Source organism: Bombus impatiens, unplaced genomic scaffold, assembly GCF_000188095.3.
Source record: "Bombus impatiens unplaced genomic scaffold, BIMP_2.2 scf_1162, whole genome shotgun sequence".
NCBI lineage: Eukaryota > Metazoa > Arthropoda > Insecta > Hymenoptera > Apidae > Bombus > Bombus impatiens.
This window is the reverse complement of record NT_177581.1, coordinates 33233-60706: the sequence shown is the minus strand read 5'-3', so window position 1 is coordinate 60706 and position 27474 is coordinate 33233. Positions and strand designations below refer to the sequence as shown.

At 33.0% G+C, this 27474-nt stretch overlaps 1 protein-coding gene across 3 annotated transcripts in view; it reads left to right on the top strand.

Annotated features, from left to right (window-relative positions):
- Positions 1 to 27474, top strand: part of LOC100741956 (UBA-like domain-containing protein 2) — a 90003-nt gene that overhangs the window by 58440 nt on the left and 4089 nt on the right. Inside the window, exons 3-4 of one of the 3 annotated variants that reach the window (XR_004462690.1) lie at positions 792 to 1074; positions 1156 to 1267. Coding sequence is in view for 2 of the 3 variants with exons in the window: in XM_024371171.2 (XP_024226939.1) it covers positions 23310 to 23403; positions 26691 to 26770 (174 nt within the window). In the remaining variant the exon portion in view is untranslated. Of the gene's footprint in view, positions 1 to 791; positions 1075 to 1155; positions 1268 to 23309; positions 23404 to 26690; positions 26813 to 27474 lie in introns of those variants that run through there. The other 2 variants (XM_024371171.2, XM_003493495.4) reach the window with 2 other exon arrangements.

Genomic DNA, 27474 nt, shown 5'->3' with positions numbered 1-27474 from the left:
ACGTCCACGGCTGCTCGATGACGACGCAGCAGGGGCCGCTTTACAACCCGCGACTGCGCCGGTACTGAAGTATCCCTCCCCTGCACCGTAAACGATTTTTTGGTTCGTTTTTCTATCCATAATACTTCGTGAAGAATCGCCTAGGTCGTCAACAAGGGTTTCCATCCTGGTGCCACTCACTCTTTCGCACCCTACCCCGAACAAGGCTGGTGCAGGGTGACGGGGATCCCTACAAGAAGATGAGGTGAGTGGCCTTGGCAGATACGGACCCACCAACTTCTCCGAGGTTCTCCGCATTTGATCGACAAACTGGCGGAGGCCAAAGGCGCCGACCACCCACTATCCGGCTATAGGAGAATATCAAATTCATCGGGGTTTCCCAGGGCGTGGTCCTACGCCCTGAGAACCCGTAGCCGCCCTGTACTCCCCGAGCGCCGATAATCTAAACATTCCTCAACATCGAACCGTTGATGATCGGTTTTAGTCAGTCGCTGAGCAAATGTCAAAAAGTCCAGATCCGGGACTTCGGTTTCCTTGGTCACACTAAATAATTAAGTAAATGAACGTGGCTCGCTTTTTTTTAGACTAATATATATATATATATTATGCGCCTCATGACCTATATAGACTCATCACCTATATAGACTCATGCGCCAGTCTTACCATTAGTAAACTTTTTACATGATTTGTAGTACTTATTTTACTATCATTTGCTCGATCCATTCATTCGTTCCACTTATTCGTACACATTTATTCGTATTTGTCCCCCTCGCTTTCAAACAGTGTTCTAGCGGAGGCACTGGGCAATTGGGCATTTATCCAGCGGTGGATGTGATCTACGTAGCCTCCTTGGTGACGTTATCATACAGTCTCTTTACCGTAAGATTTTCACGCGTGTTGATTCTCGCCCAGTATCTTTCGTTAATGGTTTTAAGAGTTCGTTCGAACTAATGGGACAATGTCTGGATTGTTATCTGTATCGTTCTTCACGTACATAATACCGAAAAACACCTCCACGCTCCCCAGACATAGACATTGATTGAAATATACGAAAACGTTTGAAATGAAAAATACCGTAAAATATAATATTTTTCGTTATATATATGTGTAATATAGTTAGTTAGTATAATTAGTTTTATATTTTTATCGTACATTGAAAGAGATTCACGAGCCAGGAAATAAAATCTGTAACAATCTGTGCAGATGGATCCATAGTTCCGTGGAGGTGTCGACTATTTTGAATGAATTTTGTAGAACTATTTCAAATTTCAAATAAAACTCGTAAGTATGGAAGAAAATTACATATGCTGAAAAGAAAGGATGAATACACTGTTTTTTAATTTATGCCGGTGTTAGAAATAACAAGATCACACGACAAGGACGCGCTAGTAAAGTTATGCATAAATTTATGGACGACATTCAGGTCGGTTTCTATATATACATAATTTGTATAGCAGCATATAATTTACCTCTGAGCTGCTTCAAGGAAAAACTTACATGATTCGCATTCTTGGAGCCAGTGGAAAGCCAATAATCCTACCTTTGTAATAAAAAGGAAACTTTCTGATGGAAAGATGATCCAACAATGGACCGATGATGCAAATGGAAAGATGAAAGAGAGGTACACATTAACTGTATTCTCCACATTTTGTATAGCAAAAAACCAGAACAGTGTGCTGATATAATAATATATATGAAAAGAATGGATCAACTTCTTTGGTACTATGTTAACGCATGAAAGTCAGCAAAATGATATAAAAAGTCAGGATTCCATATCGTGGAAATAATGCTGCTCAATTCTTTCTTACTATTTAGAGGATATAAAAATTAATTTCACTTTGAAATTATAAACATTTTGACCCCAACCTTCCTCTCAAGCTATCTCACCTAATCTTGCAGCATCGATCAAATTTTTGAAACAGTAATCGTTTATCAGCCTCGTGGAAAAACGAGGCAGACAACAACAAAAAAGAAAGAAAAAGACACGAGAGAGAAAAGGATAATTACATTTTATCCTGGTTGATCAGGGAAGCCAGGCTTACGCCTATCATGTATTACCCAACTTTACAGAAATTCAGAATTTTATAAAGTCTTGCTTTTGAAATTAAATGTCTGCAAATGACGACAATTATGATTATAATTCCATAAACAACAATTTTGAAAATTATTACGACAATTCTATAAATTGTATAGAAATATATATGTATTATATTATACGTAGAAATATTATATATTAAATATGTATATGTCGGAGATGAAAGAACACCGGAGCCTTTGGAATTTTGGATAATCCTGCAACATTATAACCTAGAGTCTACTATAGCTGTAATTAAACAATTGTAGTTATTCAATCCGATTGTAATTGTTCGAGAGTTGTGATAATGAGCTTGGGCTCGAGGCGACAGTCAGCCGCCGAACGTAGCCGCGGTCACGGGATGAACGCTTTGTCTAACAAAGGCATGGAGTAATTCTATAGCTCTCCTTAAAAAGGAAATAGTTGTAACGCTCTACAGTAAACATTCCAACGGGCCCCACATGCAGACCCTATTCTTCGAGTAAGATGATTGCCAGATGTCGATGCGTCTCCGCAGTACATGTTCAGCTAGCCCAAGGGCCCGCTATAAATCTTAAGATTTAACTAATTAAAGTCCTTCGAACAAACAGTCTTTGTCCCAACTACGAGGAAATAGAGGAGATCTATTTTTTCAACGAATGACGTCTCCCACTAGCAACTTTCCCTCGAGGGCGGCTTGCATCTTTTTCTAACCACCGATATGGAGATTGACCAATTAGCAGCAACGCCAATTTCCCTTACTTTCTGAACGAAGGCTGTCCTCAACGAATCCGATGATCTCGTGCCCTTAGACACACCCCATCATAGTTTTCCTCTGTGGCATCATCGGGACGGAAATTCATTCCTTCTTGCGATCTCATCGACGAAAAGAGTAACACCAGTGAATATTACGCGTCCGACTTAGATTTTGTGAGCACTTTCATCTATCACCCCGTCGACCGCGGATTCGTTATTGAACCTAGGATCATTGTCATTAGTTTCTCGAGTATCTAATTACTACGGTTACTTGTCCAATTCTATGATAATCGTATTTGCACTAGTCAATGTCTTCTCTATTACATAACGACAACGTGTAATCCAAACGAAGATTCGTTTCACGCCCCTAACTCTAATTCTAATGTAAACCCGACATATATTTCTTTTCCCTCTTTAGAAACCATAGTTTGCATTAAGGATTTATCCAAACGACAAATCCCACATTCGAATAGAAGCTATAATTCCCACGTTTTGAAGAAATGTGAAGAAAAAGAGCATTTTCCATTATTAAATATCTTTGGGAATACATGTAATGACATATTGATGCTAAAAACGTGAAAAAAGAAAAATTCATTTCTCCAGGCATTGGGATTGGAAAAATATATATATATAATTATATATATTTTTTATATTTTATATTTTTTTATATATACATATTTCCAATCCCATTGCCTGGAGAAATGAATTTTTCTTTTTCCACGTTTTAGCATCAATATGTCATTATACGTATTCCCAAAGATATTTAATATAATATAATATAATACGGATGACAGCCCATCCTCAATATCTTTCAAAATTACGTGTGTTTATCGCAATACATGTGTAAAATAATCTGACACAGCGATGATAACGGCAATAAATCAAATTTAACAGGATTTGTAATATAAGAAACAGTATGTTAGTTTAAACGATTATTGTCGTCGAGAATGATTATCGGTAACAAAAAAAAAACACACACACACACAATTTTGCTATCTATGATGGTTATTCATAACCAAAAGAAATTCCATTATCGATAATGGTTAGGTATTAGTAGCCAGAAAAATTTCTGTCATCGATAACGGTTACTAATAACCACAAAATGTTCTCATCGTGAATAATGGTTATTCATAACTAAAAGCAGTTACTATAATTGTGTAGCTGTAATTTTATTAATCTTTGCCTACCTGCTATAAAATAAGATTGATTTACATGATTCATATACTGAAACTTATTCTTATTAAACTTACTCTTAATCATACTCTTTTTAACTGTATAATTGTATTTCGATAACTATATAACTATTGCAGTAATAATAATATAACTGTGTACTGTGATACTACTTTACCAAATCTACATACACATGTATGTACACACAAAAGACGTAAAACAATTACGCGAAGGTAATGATCCTACCAACCTACGTAAATTAGTTTTAATTAACGATCGCTAATGACTATTAATCGATGCGACAATAATTAAATAATAATAAATGTTGACCATCTACGGTTGTTATTCGTGATCGGAATGATTTTTTAATCATTTGATTTGTCGAAAAATCTCTTTTGAGATCTAGCGATAGCTATGAAAATTAACCGTTTTTATAAACATGTCAAGCATATCTTTTCGTCGCTGATCGCACGACGACTATTTTCAATAAACGTTTTCGAGTGCAAAAAAAAAAAGAGAAAAAGAAAAGAAGGATTAAGGTAAACGGAGCGATATCCTCGCCAACAAAATCAGCCGCGAGTGTATTTCCAGTGAGTGCAACGGTGCAACATCATCGTTACGTTCGTATTCTGTACAAAAGCATAGTGGAACGAGCAAAAAGGAACATCGTGTTTTCACCGTAGAATGATACGGACGAAAATAACCTTTACACGTAAGGGATTTCGTTCTTTGCTACCACGCGAATTTCTCTCAACAGATTCGCTGATACATAGTTGCCTGGTCACGGTGCTACTCTTTCATCCATAGTGAATCATCGGAACAGACGCGTTGCGTTTGATAATGTTTCACCGAAGCGATTTATATAACTCGTATATAATCGTTAGCTGTGTATGTACATACAGTGATCGCAAAAGTTATTGGCGTACATCCTTACTTTATAGTCTGTATCGCAGTGCAATGTAACAGCTGTGGCTGATAGCTTTAGTTTGAACGATTATTGTTGTAACAATAAACGATCGTATCGATAATGCTTATTTGTAACCAAAGACTTGTAACGTAAAAGTTGATGCGACACAAGATAAATAAATAAAACAACGAATGAAATCTTTGTATAAAGATATACGAAACTTGGATTAAACGAGACTTTATAATTCTTTTTTATTATTTAATTTGTATTTTACAATTTGTCCAGCTGGACATTTGGTAAATTTTTCTAACTTAATGAGACTTTATAATGTATATAAATTTAGATTGGCCAATTTAAGTTATTCCATGACGATGTAATATTATTGTCCGTCGTTTATGGTCAAAGTTTGCACTGGTTGGATTTTCCTTGAGAAATTCTTCCTTCACATCCAACAGATACGATCTTCTACGACTCTTTAATTCGTTTCTAATACGTACGTTGTACAACTCATACATTGAAAACTTTCTTCTTCGGTTAATTTAGCCGACATGAAGAAATCTTCGGTGATCGTCGACGTTGATGATTATACGTGCTCGTTTGTAACATCGTGCAATGATAAATTATCAATACGGCATTCATGTTGCCACGCCTAAACATAATTTTATTGGAATACGTAAGTGGACAAAAATTCTCGACCTTTCTATCGTCTAGTAATTTCGCGTATCGTAGAACACGATTTTCAACATTTTCATTATATTACAGAATTTTAAAGTAGCATGCGAAATATTTGTACAGGTATCAGGTACCGTACAACACCGGTAGTTAAATTCCGAAAAAACGTCGTATCACGCGAAACGTGTTACACGAAACGTAGAATTAATAGAAAAATGCTGGCTAGATTGTCATAATTAATAAAAATACGTATTTCTTATAATTAATATATTTTTATTAGAGCAATCGATAATTAATTTAAAATATTACATATTAATGTTATTCATGTTAGTTACAATAAATTTTCGAACACGAAAAAGCCAATACGATTCCACGGACTAAAAACGGATTAAAAATTAGAATATTACAAAATTTCAATGTTTGAAAATTCCCATTAAATTTCTCCGATTCTCGAATCGTCGTACAGCGAATCCGTAAAAATTGTAAGAATAGCGTGTTATTCGAGAGACTCCTGTGTGTATCAAATTATAACTCTGATATCTATAAGAAAAGACGGTATCCTTTTATTAGGAAATTATTTATGAAATTATTTATTTACGAAAGTATTCGAATATTCGTAGAAACTTTTTGTTTCTACATATACGTAATACAGGTTGAGTCTACTTCAGTTATCCATTGGTTTTATTAAGCAAAACGCTTTGAATGAATTATGTTGCATTTCAAGGCACTCACCGCATAGATGAAAATTTTATTTTCGAATGTCTTATATAATTTAAAACGGAAAATTTAAAACCGTCCGAATGCGTGTACAGAAGTTAGAAATGTATTTATCGTAGGATAAAGATCGTCGAAGAATTTAAACGATTATTTAATTATTCGCTATATTAGTAAGCCACAACAGTGAGACTATCTTTAGCATTAATTTTACGTTTCAGACTACTACCCATGCTGTGTATTAGTTTTTCATTAACCGTATGTCCGCGATATATGCAACTTCTCAATATATTTTCGCACTGGTCTCAAATCTATTGAAATTTCGCGAAGTTTCGTGTAACGAGCGTAATATATTAGGTCGTCCGAAAAGTTTCTTTAGTTTTATAAGGAAATAATGGATACACAACATTTTTCGTTTTATATTATTTTATCGAATTACGTATGATCCATTTTGCTCTATCAAAATAAAGATTACAACGTACGACAGATTAGGTTCCATGTTTGTATAAAGATTCATTGTTGTAGAAGACGTGTCTGTAAAAGAAAGACACTTTTCGGACAACCTAATATATATTCATATGAAAATTCTACGCTAGGTGTTGCAATACTCCAAAAGGTGTTCAAGTATGACACGTTTGAATTTATTAATACAACAATTTATTAATTTCTTCCTGAAAAAAGGAAACTAGTTTATTCTTGTTTCAAAATTGTAGAACCAGTATAATTATAACGCGGAAAATGTTACTAGATTGCTGATATTTATGCAAATCTATATTATTGAAAATACAATTAAAAAAGTACGAACTCCGTAGCAAGTTGTCGTAGCTTATCTATCAAGCATTATAGACAGTGCCATACTTCGGACATTGATATTTCATATATTTTTTCATATTATAGGCCATTCTATGCAACTTTCAAAATTTCTATAAATATTTAAAAATCTGCGGTCTAGCTGTTACGCAAAAGTCGGATCCGGGATACAATGAAACAAAATTGCGATGAAAATGCGTGCGTCTAATCAAATTCTGTCATGTCGTATTTTGTAGCTCGTACCCACACGAGAATTGAGAATTTTACAGTCGTTTTTTAATTAAAAGATGCAGCGTAGCTTCGCATTCTTTCATCCCTTTCGCGTCTTTCCATCATTCTGGACACAACTGTATTTCTCTAACGTTAAGCACGTCTCAAGCTTCGACAAAATACGAACAAAATTTCTTATCAGTGTGTGTCATTCTTTGGTTCATTTACCAAACGTCCAGTTGGACAAATTGTAAAGTACAAATTAAATAATAAAAAAAAGAAAATTCTTTGATTCGATTTTGTCTATAAATATTTCCTCAAAATTCTGAAAAAAGGAGAAAGAAAGAGAGAAACGTAGAAAAAATGATAGAAACTCGAGAATCGCAGAATGAGAGAATGAACAACTTATTTTCGCCATATGGTTTGAAGTTTCCTGTTATATAAAATCTTCTTTACTCATTTCCAAACCTTCGTCGAACTTTGATCGATTGCTTCCTGTTTAAACGAAGCTTTATTATGATGCACGATGTTGTTATCAGTCACAGAAGAGGGAAAAGGAGCGGAAGATTTTCTACCGTATCGAAGCATATTGCGTAACGTTTCCGATAAGAGAAACGCAAACTTTCGATGCGGTTGTTTTCATCGCTTTCGTCGTTGCGCGTCGTTTCATTGATCCGATTCAACGAGCTTATTGTACCTTCGATTCTATTAATAAAATATGATATTTCTTCTTATGTATTATTTATTATTATTATTATTCATCGATATCTAATCAGTAGACTGCTGATGTTTGTACATCGGTGGATAATTTTAACGTACATGTAAGAATGTGCATAGCGTGCAAAAATATGTGAAAATTATACGCGATGAATACGATAAATTTATTTCTATTAATTTTCCGGCCTTCGTGGCACTTGATAGTTAAGGAGAAGTATTTTAACACGGAATAGTTAGTGTAGCCTTCGTGGATCGATGATAAATCCTCCGTGTTTTCTAAAGAAACTGATAATATTAGTGTAGCTATTAGTAGACCGTGGATGTGTACCTACACGAATTCATACTTTTATGAACACAACTAAAAAACCAAAACTTAAATAGAGCTTCGTTTCATTCAGTAAATATTGTAAGGAGTATTACATTTCGAATATTTTATATATTTCTGCATATTATTACCACTATTATTATTTCGAATATTTTATGCATTACCGCATATTATTAGTATTATTATTTGTTTATTGACGCGAGACGTAAAGCCTAGCATAATATTTGTTACAAACGTGTACACTTGATGTCATTTTGATTTTTTAACTATACCAATACTATGTTACCATTGCACCGGTGTAACGTCTATCTTACGAACTAGGTCAGCGGTTTTTAATCTGCGGTCTGCAGATCTCCGTGGTTCCGCCAAGTCCCCACTATGGGAATATAAAATATTTAATACGTGTGTTTATTCATAACAAATCTCTTCTCTGCAAATTTGAAGGTTGTTGATGAGCAGTTGACGAGTGTTTCAATTGTACATATTTGCCACATTACGGATTTCAGTCTTCAGTTGAGTCATGGGGGGCTGCGATAGCGAAGAATTTAAAGGGAGTCCGTAAACATAAGGTTAACACTTCACTGACCGCTAGCTGTTCAACAGCATACATATGTCCGACCGGCAGCTCAGGCGTAGATTCTCCCTGGTGCCGGCTCTGTTTCGGTTCAGACTCTCCAATAACATTCTTTTCGTTCATCGCGAACGGTAAGTTTTTCAAATTGGTATAAAACTGTAGGAGCTTACAAAGCAACGTAACTGACACAACTGAGCAAGGTACCTTAATACTAAATAACAAATTACTGCTCAAATAATGAGAAAGATTGTCGGTGACGAAAAGCCGATTAATTGGCTATCGATCGGTAAGCGTCGGGGACAAAAGCCGATTAATCTGCTATCGGTCGATAAAGTGTTAAGAACCGGTGAACTAATGGAATAAAACGCAGCAACGTGTAATGTAATATATATATGTAATGTAATATGACATATATAGTATACCACGTGGAATAACATAATATAGCATAGCATGAATGATAACAAGACAATAGGTAGAACTAGAGCAGAGTGTATTTCAGAATTGACTTAAAATTCTAGTGTCTTAATTCTCAGTCTTATTCTATCTTATTCTCAGAGATTTCTTTGGTTCCAATTTGAGTTAATATTGCTGCTGATACTATTCTTCTAGACAAAATGTCCTTAGTTTCGCGCATCCCTTAATTTTGTCGATTCTCATATTTCCTTCTCGTTGATTGTCTTTTCTGTGTTTGGTCACTACTTGTTCTTTGGTGTATCTGACCTGATTTCTTCGCGTATATGAGACGTAGTATACTCTGTTTGCTTTCTATTTCCCCTGTATATACGGTGACCGAAATTTCCATAAAGCCAAAGTTATATTTTTTTAAGTAAAATCTTCTAATTATTTCACCCTAATGACAAGTATGGATGTGTGATACCTTTTCGGAAATCCTAGAAAAGAAACACACGTGTACGTAAATAGTCTTGCTAGCATTAACAAAAGGAAGCGAAGATGCTAATTTTATTTGTCAACAAGACAACAACTGTGGTTCGCACATCGAATGCTTTAAGTTTCTTAAAAGATTCATTCAATATTAATTTTTATTTTTACCTCTATTAAATTAAAGATTTAATAGATACATAAATTTCCAGTGTAGTTATGACGCCAGTTCTACTTAATTAATATTACGCTGCATACACGATCAATGTTATTAATATTCTCTGAATGTGCAAGAGGTGATAAAAACACATATCTGAAAATCGAATAAAAAGATATAAGATCGGTTGACGATATATCGAACTATAAAGTTGATTTTCTATAAAAGTTGAGAAATATGACTATTCGTCTTTTTATCTGCGGCCTTTATGTAAGATATCTAAAGTACAGTGCTGGCTGTAAAATCTCAGCTTCTTCCATTTCTTTAACCATATTCATAAAAGTGCGCAAAATTACATAAAGGTTCGCAGTTTACTAATCATAAAAACAATACATAGAAGGTGTTTAATAAACATGAATCTAAGATTATAAAAATTTATGATCAAGAAGGATAAAGATAATACTTTCATTGTAAAATATAATTTTGGTGTAAAATATAATTTTGATGTAAAATATAATTTTCATAGGAGAATGTTTCATGAATTTAGTTTGCTTATAAGTAAAGTGAAATAAATATACTGAATCATACTATTAACTGGAAAATATGTATATTTTATACAATAACGAACGAAGTATGAGTATTTAAAAATATACATATATGGGTCGATTTATTTTTCATTAGTATTTCATGTTACATCAACTACAAGGCCATTAATGATACATTGTAGCAATATATAGCGCGTAATTGAATTAAATCAACGTTGTTGCATAATTTATTTTTTTTTTTTTATGAATTTTAACATATCGTTAAAATGAAAATTTTTTAATCTTCGCTCCTCCAAATTATCATTAAGGAATAATTTAGTCCAAATATGAGATCTTTGCAAAGTATTTTATTTCGAACGGTTTGGAACAAGATGGTCGTTATGATTAGTTAGTCACATTCTACGTTTTTAATATCGAAACGCAAGAAGAATACGAAAATCTCTTTTAAAAGAAGAAATAGAATTATACGCCCTATTGTAATTTCCTTATCGATGTACCTTTTGCCAAGATATAGTATTTCCACAGCTTTTCCTCTAGCTACAAGAAAATTATTACATCCTTTCCCAAAAAATATTATAGCCCCCCTTATACTGAACAATTCTCGTTAATAAGTCTTTTTCACATCTTCAAAAATAATGTTTTAGATGCTCAAGTAAATTTTAATATATAATAATAGGATTCCTTAGGAATATAAAATAATAATATTCTAAGCTAATTCATCCTATACAAAACATTGTATTATTTTATAGTATCTAGACGTAATAGTACCATAGTTATTTTCTTATATATAGAGGGTGGTTGGTAACTAGTGGTACAAGCGGAAAGGGGGTGATTCTACGCGAAAAAAGAAATCGAAAATATAGAATAAAAATTTTTCGTTTGAGGCTTTGTTTTCGAGAAAATCGACTTTGAATTTTCGCTCGGTACGCGTGCAGTTTATCACGTCTCGTTATAACGGATCTCACTGTAGATCGTTGTCTCGTTGTAAAATTAAAAAAAATTTTTATTCTATATTTCTTTATATATATCTTTTATCTTATCTTATATATCTTTTTTGGCGTAGAATCACCCCCCTTCCGCTTGTACCACCAGTTACCAACCACCCCGTATATATATATAATTTCTTATACATACATAAGAAGGTAACTATGGTATATATATACACATTATATTATTATTATCACAATATTACATTATATTATTACATACACACTATATATATACGCATTACGATCATTCATCACATACCCGAACCAAATATAATAGAAGTATGTATATAGTCGAACGTGAGTACACATACGTCCCGAAGCTTAATTAGTTACTCAAACGAAACACGCAATGTAAACGTGGTAAGTTTATCGATAATACTGTTGCCGTGTTACTAAACACTTATCCTATTCATTTGCTCGAATCAAATCCCGTATGGTGCCTTGTTTAATGTAATCGTTGAAGTCGATTCATTCGCCGATGAGAAATTGTATTAATTTCACAGTCTGTTTCCAGACATTTGCACAGTAACGAACTATTTGACTTAATTAAAAGACTCGTAAAGTTACGTGGCGTGAGCACGTTGATTCAGCAGAACGGGTTCCTCCGCGTTAATTTCTCTGCCTTCGGTTTCCGCACTTTGCAGTTCATTTTCTGTCTGACTCTTTTTGCTAAATGTAGAAGGTGCTCATTTGGTATTCTTTTAAACCGTCGGTTGGTGTCGTCATAAACAGGCCGCGGAATAATATGAAACGATTATTATGGAAAGATCGGAAATTCATTTTGCGTCATTATTTTTGCGAATTATATTGGGAAACTTCAAAGCAATAGAAGCTGGAAAGAAAATACCATAATTTTGAAAGTTGAGCCTCGAAATAAATGTACGATTTTAAATTTGTCAAAATTTCTTTTTAAGCGAATAGTGAGATAGAATTCGATTAATCAATCAAATGAAATATACGACATCAAAGCACACTTCGATGATTGCAGAATAACGTGTTATACATATACGATCATAAGATTACTCAAAAGTATTCAAATACTTGCTTACTTGTGGCAAGACATATTTTTAATTACGAAACTACAGTCGAATTAGACGACGATTTCGTTTCTCACATAATCACCATAGCTACATAATATGCTGTAATAATAATAAAAATGTTTTATTCATACTTTAGGCTCATCGTCTATTACAAGGAGATTCTTGCATTCTTATTTAGTTTCTTATACTATATTACTTTCTTATGTAATAAGTTCTTATCAACTTATTGAACTCTTAGTTACTATATTATATTTGCATTTTATTGTGTTATATTACTTATTTTTGTTTAATAATTAGTATGTATGTGTCTATCCTAATGTATACAGCACAGCAACGTATTAAGTCGTTGTTGTTGTCGTTGTTGTTGTCGTTGTTGTTGTTGTTGTTGTTGTTGTTGTTGTTGTTGTTATTTAATTTGTGCTTTACAATTTGTCCAACTGGACATTCGGTAAATACGTATTAAGTGATCCCATAAGTAATGCCGTTTTTCCAAGGGTTCAGTTCAAAAGTGATAGCTGCTACTACTGAAGTTTTAAAAAATTGAAATCGGAGACGTAATAGGGAAAAATAGTGAATTATAAAAAATTATATTAAAATATTATTATACTGGAAATCACTTTGTCAACAAAGTAATTTGTTCTTTTAATCTGATTTTACTTTTTTTAATCTGCATTACTTAGAGGATGAGTTAATATAAATGTAGCTGTATTTACATCTATATCCATATATAAAAAGATAGTTTATTATTCATCTAAGCACAGCCTTCTCTGGTCTCAGTGATTAGTACGTGGAACCAAGTGTCCGCTTTTCTTTCCTTGCATACCATATTGTTGGTACCGAGAACATGCTGATATAAAATGCTTCAAGGTTTCTTTCCTTTACATAACTGGCATGCCTCTGCGTCATTTATTTTTCTTCTTTCCTCCTTTTCCCCTAATATACTAAATTCATGCCTTCCAGCTAAACGTATTTCGGCATCTGCTGTAGACTATTGGCAGTATGTCTAATTTATATAGCCTTCCGGGTTTGGTTCTGTTAGGTCCTCCATATATTTATATTAGGTCATCTTTAAATAATGCGACCGTTGGTTTTCATGTTATCAGAAGGAAAATGAACAATTACCTGTTGATAATCGACCAGTGATAAATTTCCTCGTGTTTTTATAATTCACTATCTTTTCATGTAAAGTTATCTATCCTAATTTTTTAAAACTCCGACAGTAACAACTTCCATTGTTTTGAACTAACTCTAAGAAAAGCCGCATTACTTATCGGATGACCCGATATATCGGACAATACCTTGAGGCCAACGCTCCATCTCTGTCATCGACAAATGTTCCGACCTCGATTTTGTTCCTGCTACGTAACGTAATAGTAACATAATAGTACGTACATTATAAGTTGATTCAATCGATCTTCGCAAGTCAATATGTAATAACAAAACCGACGTTTGTAATTGTCATATCTTACAGAACTATTTTACTACTTCACAAACTCTTTATCTCCAGATTTTTCAATTCTTGGATTATAAGACAGATTGAGAAGGATCTTCTAAACTAAACAATAAAAATGCTTTAATGCTAAAACAATTAGTGATGTTCAAACAGCAAATGTACATATCATTATATAATATATAATTATTTTTTTTACATACATTATATAAATATTAAAATAAAATTGTTGCTGTGCTTTTTAATGCGTGATACAGATCTACATTCTGATGATTCCCTATAAGAAGATAGTAACCGTTGCTTCTAATTAATAATTCGTCATTAATTTCTATAGTTCGACCAGATTCACATACCGTTAGGATAAAACGATCAAAGTGCCTGGATACTTATAAATCGAATAACTCTTCATTCAAAACAATAATAAAAAAATATATCTAAGAAAAGACGCTACTCTATAACTTACAAGCTTATGGACTAACCCACTAACTGATCTTGAAATCTTACAAAATGGCGGGAAAATACTTGGTCTTAACTTAAACCTAAACGAATTTACGAAGTAAATTCGATATAAAGGGACCATATTATTTTGCATATCTAATGGAAGAAGTTTCGTAGCTGTTGACGATAAAATTGATTTTGTAACGTTCCACGAGAATTTTCCGGGCATCTCCTAACCTCCGAATTAAGAGGTCACTGCGTTGAGGTTATGTTGAGCTAGAATTCTGAAATGACGAATGGTACACAGAAGTTTCACTTCCTTCGCTTTTACGACAGTTTGTTTTTCTTCGCTAAACGATAACACATTCAGAACTTATCTACTCCAGAGCTTTTTAATTGTATTTCGCAGTCTATAAGTCCTCTGTAAATATGTAGACCTAGGCTACAAAATAGATAAATATTGCGAGCGATGTAATTTTTCTTTAGATAAGTTTATCTTTATTTATTGTGTATATTTTATTTCGGAAAATAACTAATTGATTGTTTGAAACTTCCCATGAAAGTAAATAAATGCGAATTGCTTAATCTCCGTAGATAACACGGTGTAAGGTAGCAAGCATATGCAAGTTATATTTCATGGAGTATCTAGTTTTCAACACTTCAACAGACTACGCAAATATTTTATCATTATTCGGAAGAATACGTGATATCCTGTTGCAAGATACATATTGATAAAGCAGAACATCATTTTATCTGTAAATAATCAAAATAAATAAGGTTGTAAGACGACAGATTTATTTATTATTTATAATTTATTATTTTTCCATGGGAGAAAGGGAGGGAAGCGCGACCGAAAAAGAAAATCAACTCGACTATCCGAGTAATATTACGATTTTCTTCGTGCATATTTTATAGACTGTTGAAGTATTATTAGACTTATACTGCATATGTATTATATCCATTTGAACATTAAAATGTACGGATGGTGCAATAAATTACTTACCATACTATTTATTGGGTTGACAACTAAGTGATTGCGGATTTTGTCATTAGGTGGTAATTTTTATCTTATTTTATATCTATATTTCATTACTACATATAAAATATAAAATGCCATCCGTTTCGATTACTTAACTTCGCAACTAATATGCGAGAAATGAATCAAATATACAGAGAATTTTATCGCATTGATTTATAGATAAGCATCGATACTTTTACTTATCGATGTTTCAAGATAAATAGTTCAATGTAACTTGAAGCATTGTTATAATGTATATACACGGGATTGCGAATTACGTATTGTTATAAATACGGTAGATAAGCAGTTAGAGAAATCCGGTAAGATCACGGGAATTTATTTGTAAAGACAGGGTTTAAGATACAGCGACATGTTTACAAGCGGGTTCAACGTTCGCGGTACATATTTCGAATGCAGAGTATCGTACGTTACCAATTCCTAGGAAAGACGGTAGAGCACAGTGATACGCATGTTCGCTTAAGTGACTTACAATTAGATAAAATACATTACATCAGCATATACTTGATGACAGATAAATTTTTATTCAAATAATTATCCAAATAAAATTTTGGCTTTATTTGTTTCTTGCTCTGCTACTTTAAGATGCTCTGCATCTTAGATGATGCTATTTAAGTAACGATGTATCTGAAGACCAAATTATTTTATTATTTTATTATCTTGTTATTTTATTTGACATTTAGATATTTGTTATTTGTCTTTACGAGAAAATAATTTTCTTTCTATCGTGCCATGGAATATTCATCCCAAAACGCACACTTAATACGACGAGCATAGTCTCTCATTATAAGGCCCACGGAACGACTGTTTCGTTACTATTATTTAATGGCGATGTGACTCGATCATCTGGTGAAATGTTCGGGTTGTATTAAGAGCGAATTTATAATAATTGGTCTTTTATGTATAGGAAAATCTCCCGTTTCTTATTTTACGTTATTATTTGAAATTATTGTTTGGAAATAGTTTATTTTTCAAGTAAGATATTGAAATTTATATTTGCATTCGTTCTTATTTTGAAATAATCTTGTTTGTTATTTTATTTGCAGTGGTTACTTGTTTTATTTTTTATTTGTTGTGGTTACTTTTTATTTCAAATAAAAGGTAACAAAAAACTCTGCTTGACGCCTGAAAGCACTCGTTATTAAAGAATACAATGATGTTAGAAAATAGATCGTAGATGACAGTAAAATAATATAATAGAACACTTGATATGTTCGGTATCTAAGTTCATTTTTACAAATTCATACAGTTACATATTATACATGGTGCCAGTGTCTATTATTTAATGTAATAATTCCTAATAAAGAATTCAAGAATCATATAAAAATTATTTGCACAGGGTGAGGGCGATTCTACATGAAAAAGCAAGTCGAAGATATGCAACAAATATTTTTCATTTGTAGCTTCCTTACAGACAAAATCGAATTGGAAAATTTGTCTAACATATATAGATTTGGCTAATTAACAATTGTGTGCGAGTAAACAACCAGCAGGAGGTTATTCTATATGCGAAAATAAGTGAAAAATATAGAATACAATTTATCAGTGTAAAGCCTCATTTTCAAGAGAAAAAAATGGAGTTTGAACGTGTTTAGTTAGGAATAGGCCAGATCAATTTTCAAATCTCATTTTGGCAGAAACGAAGCATCCTATGAAGAAATTTTATTCTACATTTTCGACTCATTTTTATACGTAAAATAGCTTCCAGTCTGGAAGTAGCCAGCTTCAAATATACTTGAAACGTATACACAAATTTTCGATACAAACTCGATTTTCTCGAAAACGGAACCTCGAATGGAAAATGCTTATTCCATAGTTTCAACTTATCTCCTCGTTCGATATCACCTCCACCTAGTTTTTACCATCAGTACTGGTCACTACTCCGTTTTAAAATGTACATTATTACGGCAAAACTACAACCAGAATTATTACATCAACACTACATTAACATATTTAATCGATGAAATAAAAACAGAGCAAAAATAAGTGGAGCATAATTCAAGTCCTGTAGTCTGTAATTACCATATTCCATTTCAATTACATTCTATGCTTGATATTTTGTCGACGAAATCAATGGGTCAAGCTTGTCAACGCATTATCCATGACTTATTGATCATAATCGTCAGGTAGCGTTACCACAGCTGAAACTTCTCCGTGAAACTATGGCCACCGCGCGAGAGGCGTTCTTTTCCACTACGAATTTCAGTTAGCAAGTTTGAAAACGGTATGAAAAGCAGAGAACCACTGCAGGCAAACAGTCGCTAGGTGTGTTACTATTCTCGGTCGGCGGCATTCCGATAAGCCGTGTGCCAAATCTCGGCCCAACACTGGACGAACGGAAACGTTCAAATCTGAGGGCGAAATTCTGCGTTTCTCGGATCATCTTTACTTCGTCTTCTTTCTCATGATGTCCGCTATTGATCAGTTTAAGTATAAGCGACACTTTGGTAGATACGTAGTGACCAACTATGTGAATTACATCGAACTTAAGAAATGAAAAGGGAATTAGTAGTCAAAAGCATCGCTAACTATCTTCTTACAGAACGAGGATATAAGTCTAAATTACATGTTAAACGTATTCGAACACTTGATAGATTTGCAGTAACCATGTGCGGATTTTAAGAAACTAAAGAAATCAGTGATGAATCAGTAATTAGAAGCAACACTTGCTATCTTTTCATCGAATTGAGATAAAAATCTAAATTATATGTTAAACGTATACGAACACTTTGCTAGATTTATAGTAATTTATGTGAATTGTACGAAACTGAACAAATTAACGATGAATTGCTGATGAATTAGTCATTAGGAACAACACTTACTATCTTCTTATAGTAGCACCAGAGTATGAATCTAATTTACAGTTCGAAAAACGTTATCATACGTTACTCGATTAACGAATTAAAAAGATATATATGATTCTACTTGGAAATATTTGTCATACGTATGTCCAGAACAATCATCGACGCAATAGATTAATCGTGTCAATTGACAGTCAGTGGCTCGCGAAAGTATTCCTACGCTTTGTCGACATCTTTTATGATCATATTACGTGTGTTATTAGAAACATTTGGAAATTTAATTAGCACTGTAATGACATCCAATTATCACTATTACATTGGTAAAATTTTAAATAATTTTGAAAATATATATAGAAATTGCAACATAGTTAATAATTATATATTTAAGTATAGTATAAAAGTATTTTTTTTAAAGTATATATATATTGCAAAGATCACAAAAATATTTAAACAGACAATCATGTGCAATATCAATAAGTCTCAGTATTTAGTGAAACCATCTTTAACACTTATTATATGTTTTAAAGTGACTGTTCATACTGTATACTAATTCTTTTTTAAATATAAGATCGCAGTTAATATGTTGCAACTTCTATATGCACATATAGAAGTTAATTTAATTTTCAGATTAAATTCAAAGTCAGTATGATATTGACAGCTGCATCTCGTTATAACGCTGATCAAATATTAAAATTTTATATAACACATACAATATGCGCATGAAAATTTTTCATAGTAAATGTACGAATACCTTTCTGATACACTGTACATTTTCTATTCAAATGTCACTGTTCGTATCAACAACGAAAGTTTTTCTACTAGCTTAGAAGATTCTCCCTAATCTCGTGATTAAAAATTAAATAATTTGAAGATAAAAAGCTTGTCGACTAATAAGATAGTTCTCTAGGGTATGACAATTACAAACGCCAATTTCTTATGTGATATTGACTTTCGAAAATCAATTCATAATATATTACAAATTAATTCAATCGATTTGTAATATATTATTATTCGTAAGTGTGATGGTTACGGAGAACATAATCATCGCAACTTGATTTGACTGTAGTTTTGTAATTGAAATATGTCCAGACAAAAATAAACAATACTTTTAAGCTGTGGTGTATGTTGTTCATTATGAGATCGTGGCAGTCAATTATAAATTGCGTCGTTATCGGCTGCACACGTTCGAGAAATTAATTAGTAGCATTTTTGTTGTCTTATTTTAATATCCTTACATCCAATAGTATCGAAGAGAAGAAAGAAAAGAAGGAGTGGAGAAATTCCTCAATCATCATCGTGCGTTAAATAGAGTGTTAATAAAATGTATATTACTTAAGTATTGCTATACGTATTGTCGAGGACAAATTATATCGTTACGTAAATATATAAACATAGGAGCATGTGTTTTGAAAATATTTTAGCAGTTTATCTAATTTAAGCTAAAATTTGACCATTCGCTTTTTTTATCGGTGGTTATGATATCATTTAGGTTTTCCTTATAACTTGTTCCAACTCGTTGTACTTGATTATTCCAATCAATTGAAATATTCAAATATCATACAACATCAGAGAATTGACATTGGAGCTGGTTGAATAAAATTATGCGATTTATGATACACATGTTATGTAGTTTGCCATATACATCGATATGTGTTTATAATATTTTTCAAATATTCGTTATTATTTTCGTTTGCCACTCGTTATTACGTTATCTGTTTCAATATATGCTAATTGCTCGAGCAAAGCTAAAACCTAAGCAAAGAAAAAAAGGAAGACGTTGGAGAATTATTGACAATCTTGTCACGCATCTTCCTATTTATTTATGTAATCAGTCAGTGAACAGTGTAGGAACACGTGTGCATCTCATATTGTTGCGTTCTGTCCACCTGGTACACCGACATCACATTCAGGAGCCGAAGGTTCGATGACCTTAACAACCGACGAGTTCTCACTCGCAGAAAGCTACTTTTGTCGTTCTCTTTTCAACCGCCTACCATAGACGCATGTACCGCTTCGTTGCGGCTTACGTAAAACGTTCGTTCGATATTTTTAGCTTTATAGGAGAAACCGACATCTTGTTCCGTATTTCCAAAATACAAATAGGAAACAAGCGTAACTTCTCCATAATAAAACCTTTCCTTGCCAGCAAATAGTTACGTTACCCAAGCAAATTTGACGAATGAAATAGAAAATACGGTTCCATAGCTATAAGACATCGCGTGTATTTTATAGACAGGCTCACGAAAGTATTCCTTGAAAATAGCCGAATATCCTAATATCCAAATACCCTGATATCCGAACGCTCTATTATTCGAACGTAACATTTCCCAGTAATGGATGTCTTTTTCCGTGTCGGATATGTACATATCTTTGCGAATGTTCATGCATAGAGCGTACTTTTTCCTTCATTCGAACGAGCGAATTCGAATTGTGAGAATTTAGAATGAAATTAATAGCGTTCTATTCAAATATCGAGAGGAAATACGACGACGTCATTAGAAAACTGGAAACTAGCGTTAGTGCGACGGAATTAACAGAAACGCGTGATGTTGAAAAATAGAAGCACGATATTGAAAATTATTTAGGGCGCGTAGATTTCCCGGACACTGGCAACTGTAGAAAAACCTTAAATATAGCGACACGACGAAACGGTTTCATCGCGATAAACGCGACAATAATGATGATTTTATGCGAACGCAGGAGACAGCAAACGAAAGTGGTGACGAAGAGGTGCCCTCTCATGTCAAAGCATTCGTGGCATCCAAAAAAGTGCTTCGATGGTTCGAAGTACAAAGTGAATGTAACTCTACCCAGTTCATCTACGTCAAAAGAATCATGTAACTTTGCAGCCGCGGGGATACAGGACCCATAAATATTTCAAGAGTCTGTCAATTGATCTTGATCTGTATTCGAATCAATGAGATTTCGCATGGGAAAAGTGATTGTTCTATTATTCCAGCAGTTTCCCTTCCCTCTTAGATCGGACAAGGCAAGCTTTACTGTATATAATAATAATAATAATAATAATAATAATAATAATAATAATAATAATAATAATAATAATAATAATAATAATATTTATTACGTATAAGACTTCATGTCTATTACAATAATAGTCTACTTTTTGGCACAGTGAATTGGTTTCCTTAGTATAAATTTTCTTATCTTAGATATAGTTATTCTATCTTTATAGCATAGGCAGATATACTTTTTCGATGAATATACCCGTATTGTGTATTACATCTCCCCAGTTTAAATTGGGTTGAACAGAAAGTTCATTCCTTTTTTCGTAGCAAGATGGATCGAAGTTTAAACAACAACTATTAGCCACGATTTAATTGATCCAACCTGGTATCGTTGATTAATTAACAGACAACAACCGGTCAGAGTGTAAAACAAACATTTTTGGAAGTACTTGTTTCTTGTTGACCTGGCACAAGTTCATACATAGCTCACTAACGCAATGCAATGCCACACGTGTCAATCGTCATACAATAAAAGTTGGTGCATCTTGGACCAACAGCTAGTTGTGCCCCATCTACCATATTCTTCCGATCTTACACGCTTAGGCTATCACTTATTCCGCTCGTTGCGAAACCACCTCAACAATGAGAACTTGTCTTCTTTGAAAGACTGGAAAAACGGAGTGGAACGTTTCTTTTTCTCGGAAGACCAAGCAATTCTACGCCGATGGAATAACGAAGCTACCGCGAAGGTGGCGAAAAGTCATCGAAAGGAATGGCGCATACATCGATTGAAAACGATACACGTAAAGGGGAAGGCACGTCCTTCGATTTGACCGTAAAAACGAAACGAACTTTCCGTTCAAATTGATTGAAATTACCAGATATTTATATTATTTATACACAAGCATACAGAGTGGATTCTGCACGTGAAAACAATGAAAAATAATTCATACGGACGTATGACCATGTTTAACCTTGTTTGCCAATTATTAGCCAATTTTATGTCGAAATAATTCTCTATCGAGAGATAGAAGTGGTTGAACTAATTTCACCTATCTATTTACCGAGAGAACTCAATATTTGACGTTGAATTCCTTGTATTTGAATTCTGTAAACTTCTCTTTGCTATTTTTGTCTTCTTTTTTTTTGTTCCCAAATGCTACAGGACACCTTATATATTTCGCACAGTAGATCGTCCGTTATATTAATAAATCTTAAAATACCGATTCGACCATATTTAATACTTATTACATGTTTAAAAAAACCATTAATAAACCATTTAAAATATAACGATATATAATCAATTGATTTGCGTAAAAAACGTAATAATATTTTTGTATCTCGTATCGAAAGCAAATAATTAACGAACAATAATTTCTATTTGCTATAAATGTTCTTTAAAGAGCGTAAATAAACTTCATGAATTTTTCTAGAAAAAATATGAATATATGTGTGTATTATACAATTGAGGTTAGCAACGAATATCCACAATATTCACAATAAACGGTCCAACCTATAACAAGAATTAATTTGTTCAAGCAAAAACATAAAATCTTTGTATCTTGTGTGCAAAGTAAATAATTACGTAACCAGTAAAAGAATTTGATTTGTACGTTATACGTAAACATTTCCTAAAGAATGTAAATAAGCTTCATGAATTCTTCCAAAAAATATATCAACGTGTATAACGCGAATAAAATGTTTACTTCGAAACATAAAGAAGATGGAATAAAACATCCTCAATCGAAAGGAGAGACAACCAGAAACATCTGTCGTAATAGTTTATAAATTGATATTCAACTCTTACGTAGTAGAATGCGAGAGTATGTAGAACGCTATCCCTAATCGGCATGTAAAACCTGTATCCTCTTAGGCCTTGTAGCGAAACACGCGAAAGAGGTTGATTGTAGGTATCGATCTTTAAATGAAGAATCTATGTTTATGACCACGCAGACATGCGCCCTAGTCTCGACCTAAATAATCATGCACGCAACGTTCCAGGAACGTAAACAAACACATGCAGCTACCGTAATATAAGACGGCTGTATCGATGGCGTTATCGAAACACGTAATCATTACAAAAATACGTTTCTTTTGTAGATAACGCCATGCAACACCCCGGCCACACCACCAAATTTCCCTGACGCGCTTTTGGCGTTCTCCAAAATGTCCGCAGGCGACAAAACTCCATCAGGTGAGTTTTGCTTTACGTTATTTATTTACTTATATTTATTATGCATATATATTATTTATATTTATTTATATTATTTATATTTACTTTACATTGGACATGGTGTCACCGAACTGTTGGTACAAGCTGAAAGGATGGAAAATCTATATTAAAAAATAAGTCGAAAACGTGCGGTGACACTGTTTCGTATGGAGCTTCATTTTCGAAAAAATCGAGTTTGAAAATCAAGTATACTTGAATGTGGCTAATACCGGACTAGACGGAAATAAATAATCAATAGCAGGACATTTTAGATGCGAAATTAAGTCGAAACTGTAGAATAAATTTTCCTCATGAGACTCTTTGTTCCCGAGAAAAATATAAAGATCATAGACGTGTACTAAATCATAGACCAGTTCTTAACTAAGCATATTAATATCCCTATTTTCTTGAAAATGAAGCCTTATAGGATACAATTTCGTTGTATGTTTCTCACTTATTTTCGCATTTAAAACAACCTCCTACCGATTATTTATTTATATCCAGTCGATAATTAATTAATTAATTAATTATCAAGTGACAAACCTGACGCGTTTGCGTTCATATGCTAGCCAGCACTAGTCTTACTACTTTGAACTACAGGAGAAAAGTATATAATGTTTCATTTGTACATAAAGCATATGGCCTAATGACCTGTCCTGACATTATAGAGAAATTTAAACTTAATGTTCCATCGAAAAACTTACGTCATCCTGAGCTATTGCGAGTTGAACGTCGTCGTACATTGTACGGTTATTTTAGCCGCCTCAACCTTATGATACTACATGCCAATAGTGCATATATTATACATCCACTGATCTTTATTCTGCAACCATCTCGCTTACTTAAATTCCAACGATCTCCTATATCGCTACAGATCTTGTCTGTCTCCTTGTTTTTGTTCTTATTCTGGTAGTTGGCAATTCTTGACACTATGTTCTATTTAAAAATACTTAGCTATTTTTTCTTAATCGCACATTAGCCAGAACCGATCCTAGCTATTAAGTACATAATAACTATAATTATTAATTGATTACTCACTTACTCGTGCATCTTTCCTCTTTTGTATTGCTAATGAGTTTTCTTATCACACACACATACAACAAATGGAATAAAACAAAATAAATGTTCAAACTCGATTTTCTCGAGAATAAAATCTCGGACAAAAAATATCACTCTACACTTTCGATTTGTTTCTTCGTGTAAATTCGCTTTTTGCGGCTTGTACCGCCAATTCTGTAACAGCCTGTATATTTATTTTATATACAGGATATCTCAGCTAAATGAGATCGTCTATATATTTACGACTGCATAAAAAAACTTCTCAGGACAAAGTTAAGCTACCTCAAGGGGCATATATAACGGTGGAAAGAATTTTTTTCTCTAGTTTACTTCTTTACGAGATTTTAATATATATATATATTTTTTTTACTTTCTTATATACATACCATGTACTTTTTTACACCAGTTGACATGATTTTTCATTCTCTGTACAAAAGTATCGAAAAAGGTATGTCGGGAAATGCACAGTTTAAAAGATATTTCGATTTTAATTCCGTTAAAATGTACTGTATGAAAGACCAGGAAAACATAAACAGAAGAGTGTTCGCGCCTTTTCTTCTCTCTCATACGCCGAACTTTACAAAATTCAAGTTACTATATCTTTCGAAGTAAGCATTTTCAGACACGAGAACCTTTAATACTTTTGTATAGAGAATAAAAAATCACATCCGCCGCTGTAAAAAAAATATATAGAGATGTATATAAAAATATACCGCTACGCTTGAGATCTCGTGGAGAAATGACCTCGAGAAAAAATTATTTTAACCCATTACACGTGCTTTTTGAAACAGTTTAATTTGGTTTTATTTATTTTATTTTCTGTTAATCTAACTTAGCCCGAGAAGCTTTTTCATACAATCGTAAATAAGACAGACATCTAGGTGATTCCATTTAACTGAGACAACCTATATTATTTATTTTTTCTTTTTTTTTCACGATGTATTTACACCTAATAAATGACTTTTCAATGTCGAAAAATTGTTTAGATATTTGTAATTTCGTATAATCTTTAGAAGTACAATGACGTTATTAAATAGAATGCGGGTTTTTATGCAAATTCAATAGTTTTATCAAGCTGATTAAAAAAATGAAACCTAAACAAAAATTTGTCTCACCTACTAAATATTGCAACGTGTGCTTTGCTTTGTATATCTGATGCATTTTTTCATATTTCGCGCATTCTGTAAATTTTTCTTTAATAAGCTATTAAGATACAGTTGTGTGCAGAAATTTTCAGTCAACTTTAAACTTTTCGCTTCACATCCCAAAAGTGATGTCGTACGAAATTTTAACTGATATTACGTAACAATATATTTCATAACAATGTTTATTTGTCACGTTGCTTCCTTATATTTCCCATGCCCTCTCTATCCAATTATTATTAGTTACAATTCGTTTTGATATTAATTTTACAATCAGAAGAATATGCCACTATAATAATGAGATAGACTATATTGTAAATATAGAGTAAATATAGAGTAAATAAATATTGACTATATAGAGAATATATTGTAAAACCGTGCAACATTTTAAACAGTTCCTCCGCAAACACAACACGAAAATGCATTGCCATTTTTCTCTGAATCACGTTTTATGTTCGTTATGTTATTTTCCTTCCGGCGCGAGAATAGTTTTCAACTGCATTGCGCATACTAATCAATTTATATGGATGGAAGGGTGCATTCCTATACTTTGTAAGTCTTGGACGTTATTTCGTAACTGCGCTCTTATGATCCTTCGTGTCTAGCTTAAAATTGCATAAATTATCACGCGATTACGATTTCCAAGAATTTTATTATCTATCGACCTTTTTTAGCTCTGTTTATGCAGAGAAATTTTTATACGATTAAGATACCAAACAATACGTTTTATTTAATTGATGTTGCATTAACGCAACATTTCATTTATCATTTTTTTTTTCAACCAATTTATATCATTGAATTTGATTTCTTTCAAACGCTAAACAACATACACTTCGCTTATCATCTAGCCAATCTACGTTAGAGGAATCTTACTTTTCTAATTCCGTTTTACTGTTGCAAAAAAGGAATTCCAAATATTCCTCTCTTCCGATATCTTTCTCGTCGCTGTTTCTTTTCCTGTCCAGATTTTTTCATTCCATTGACTCATTCTTAAAGATTCATTCTGTAAAATTCGGAGCTGCTCGAACATCTACAGCAGCATAATAAATTATTTTTCCTTTTTTCCAGATCATAGAAATTCTCTTCGCGTATTATCTGATTTATGTAGCGAGCTTCCACGCAAAGTATTTTACGCTGCGTTTACGTAACTTTTATGCGTTATTTCATTACTCGATCTTTAACGAGTTAAGGTAACATCTAAATATCTGTATATTAATTAGAAAATATTAAAATGTATATCAATGTATGTGTTATATCTAATAATGCAACGTACAAAAATATATAATTAATATAATACAAAGCATCTACAAACTTTGGAAGAGACGTTGACACTGCTAATTCTGATTTAGCATGTTATTATGTAACAAGTTTAATACGCTTATGAAATGTGGCAATTTTCTACGAGGACAATTTATGTCCTACGGAATCTTAGATGGTATTAAGCATAAGCACTTGAGACTTGTCAATGTTATGCAATTCTAAGAAGCATTTTATTCAGTTCTGTAAGAAATATATACCGTGGTGAGAGATAAAAGTATTCGTACAGTCGATTTATTGCAGAAATAGAAAAAGATGTTATTGACTTTATGGGAGCAATCGATGTGCACGTTATATTTTGCACCAATGTTTCATAGTCGTTGCGGTCTACTTCTTCGTGAAAGAACATGTTATTGTATCTTACGTATCTACGGTCATTCGCAGTAATAAATACACAGGAGCAAAAGTTAATCCATAAACGCCACGTAACATCGAGAAACGTCTTCGTTAAATTACGCTTTTATAAATTGATATTAGAAACACAAATGGCGTGAATCACCGGGGGGTCACGCCTTTTTCTTCACCATCAGGCGGG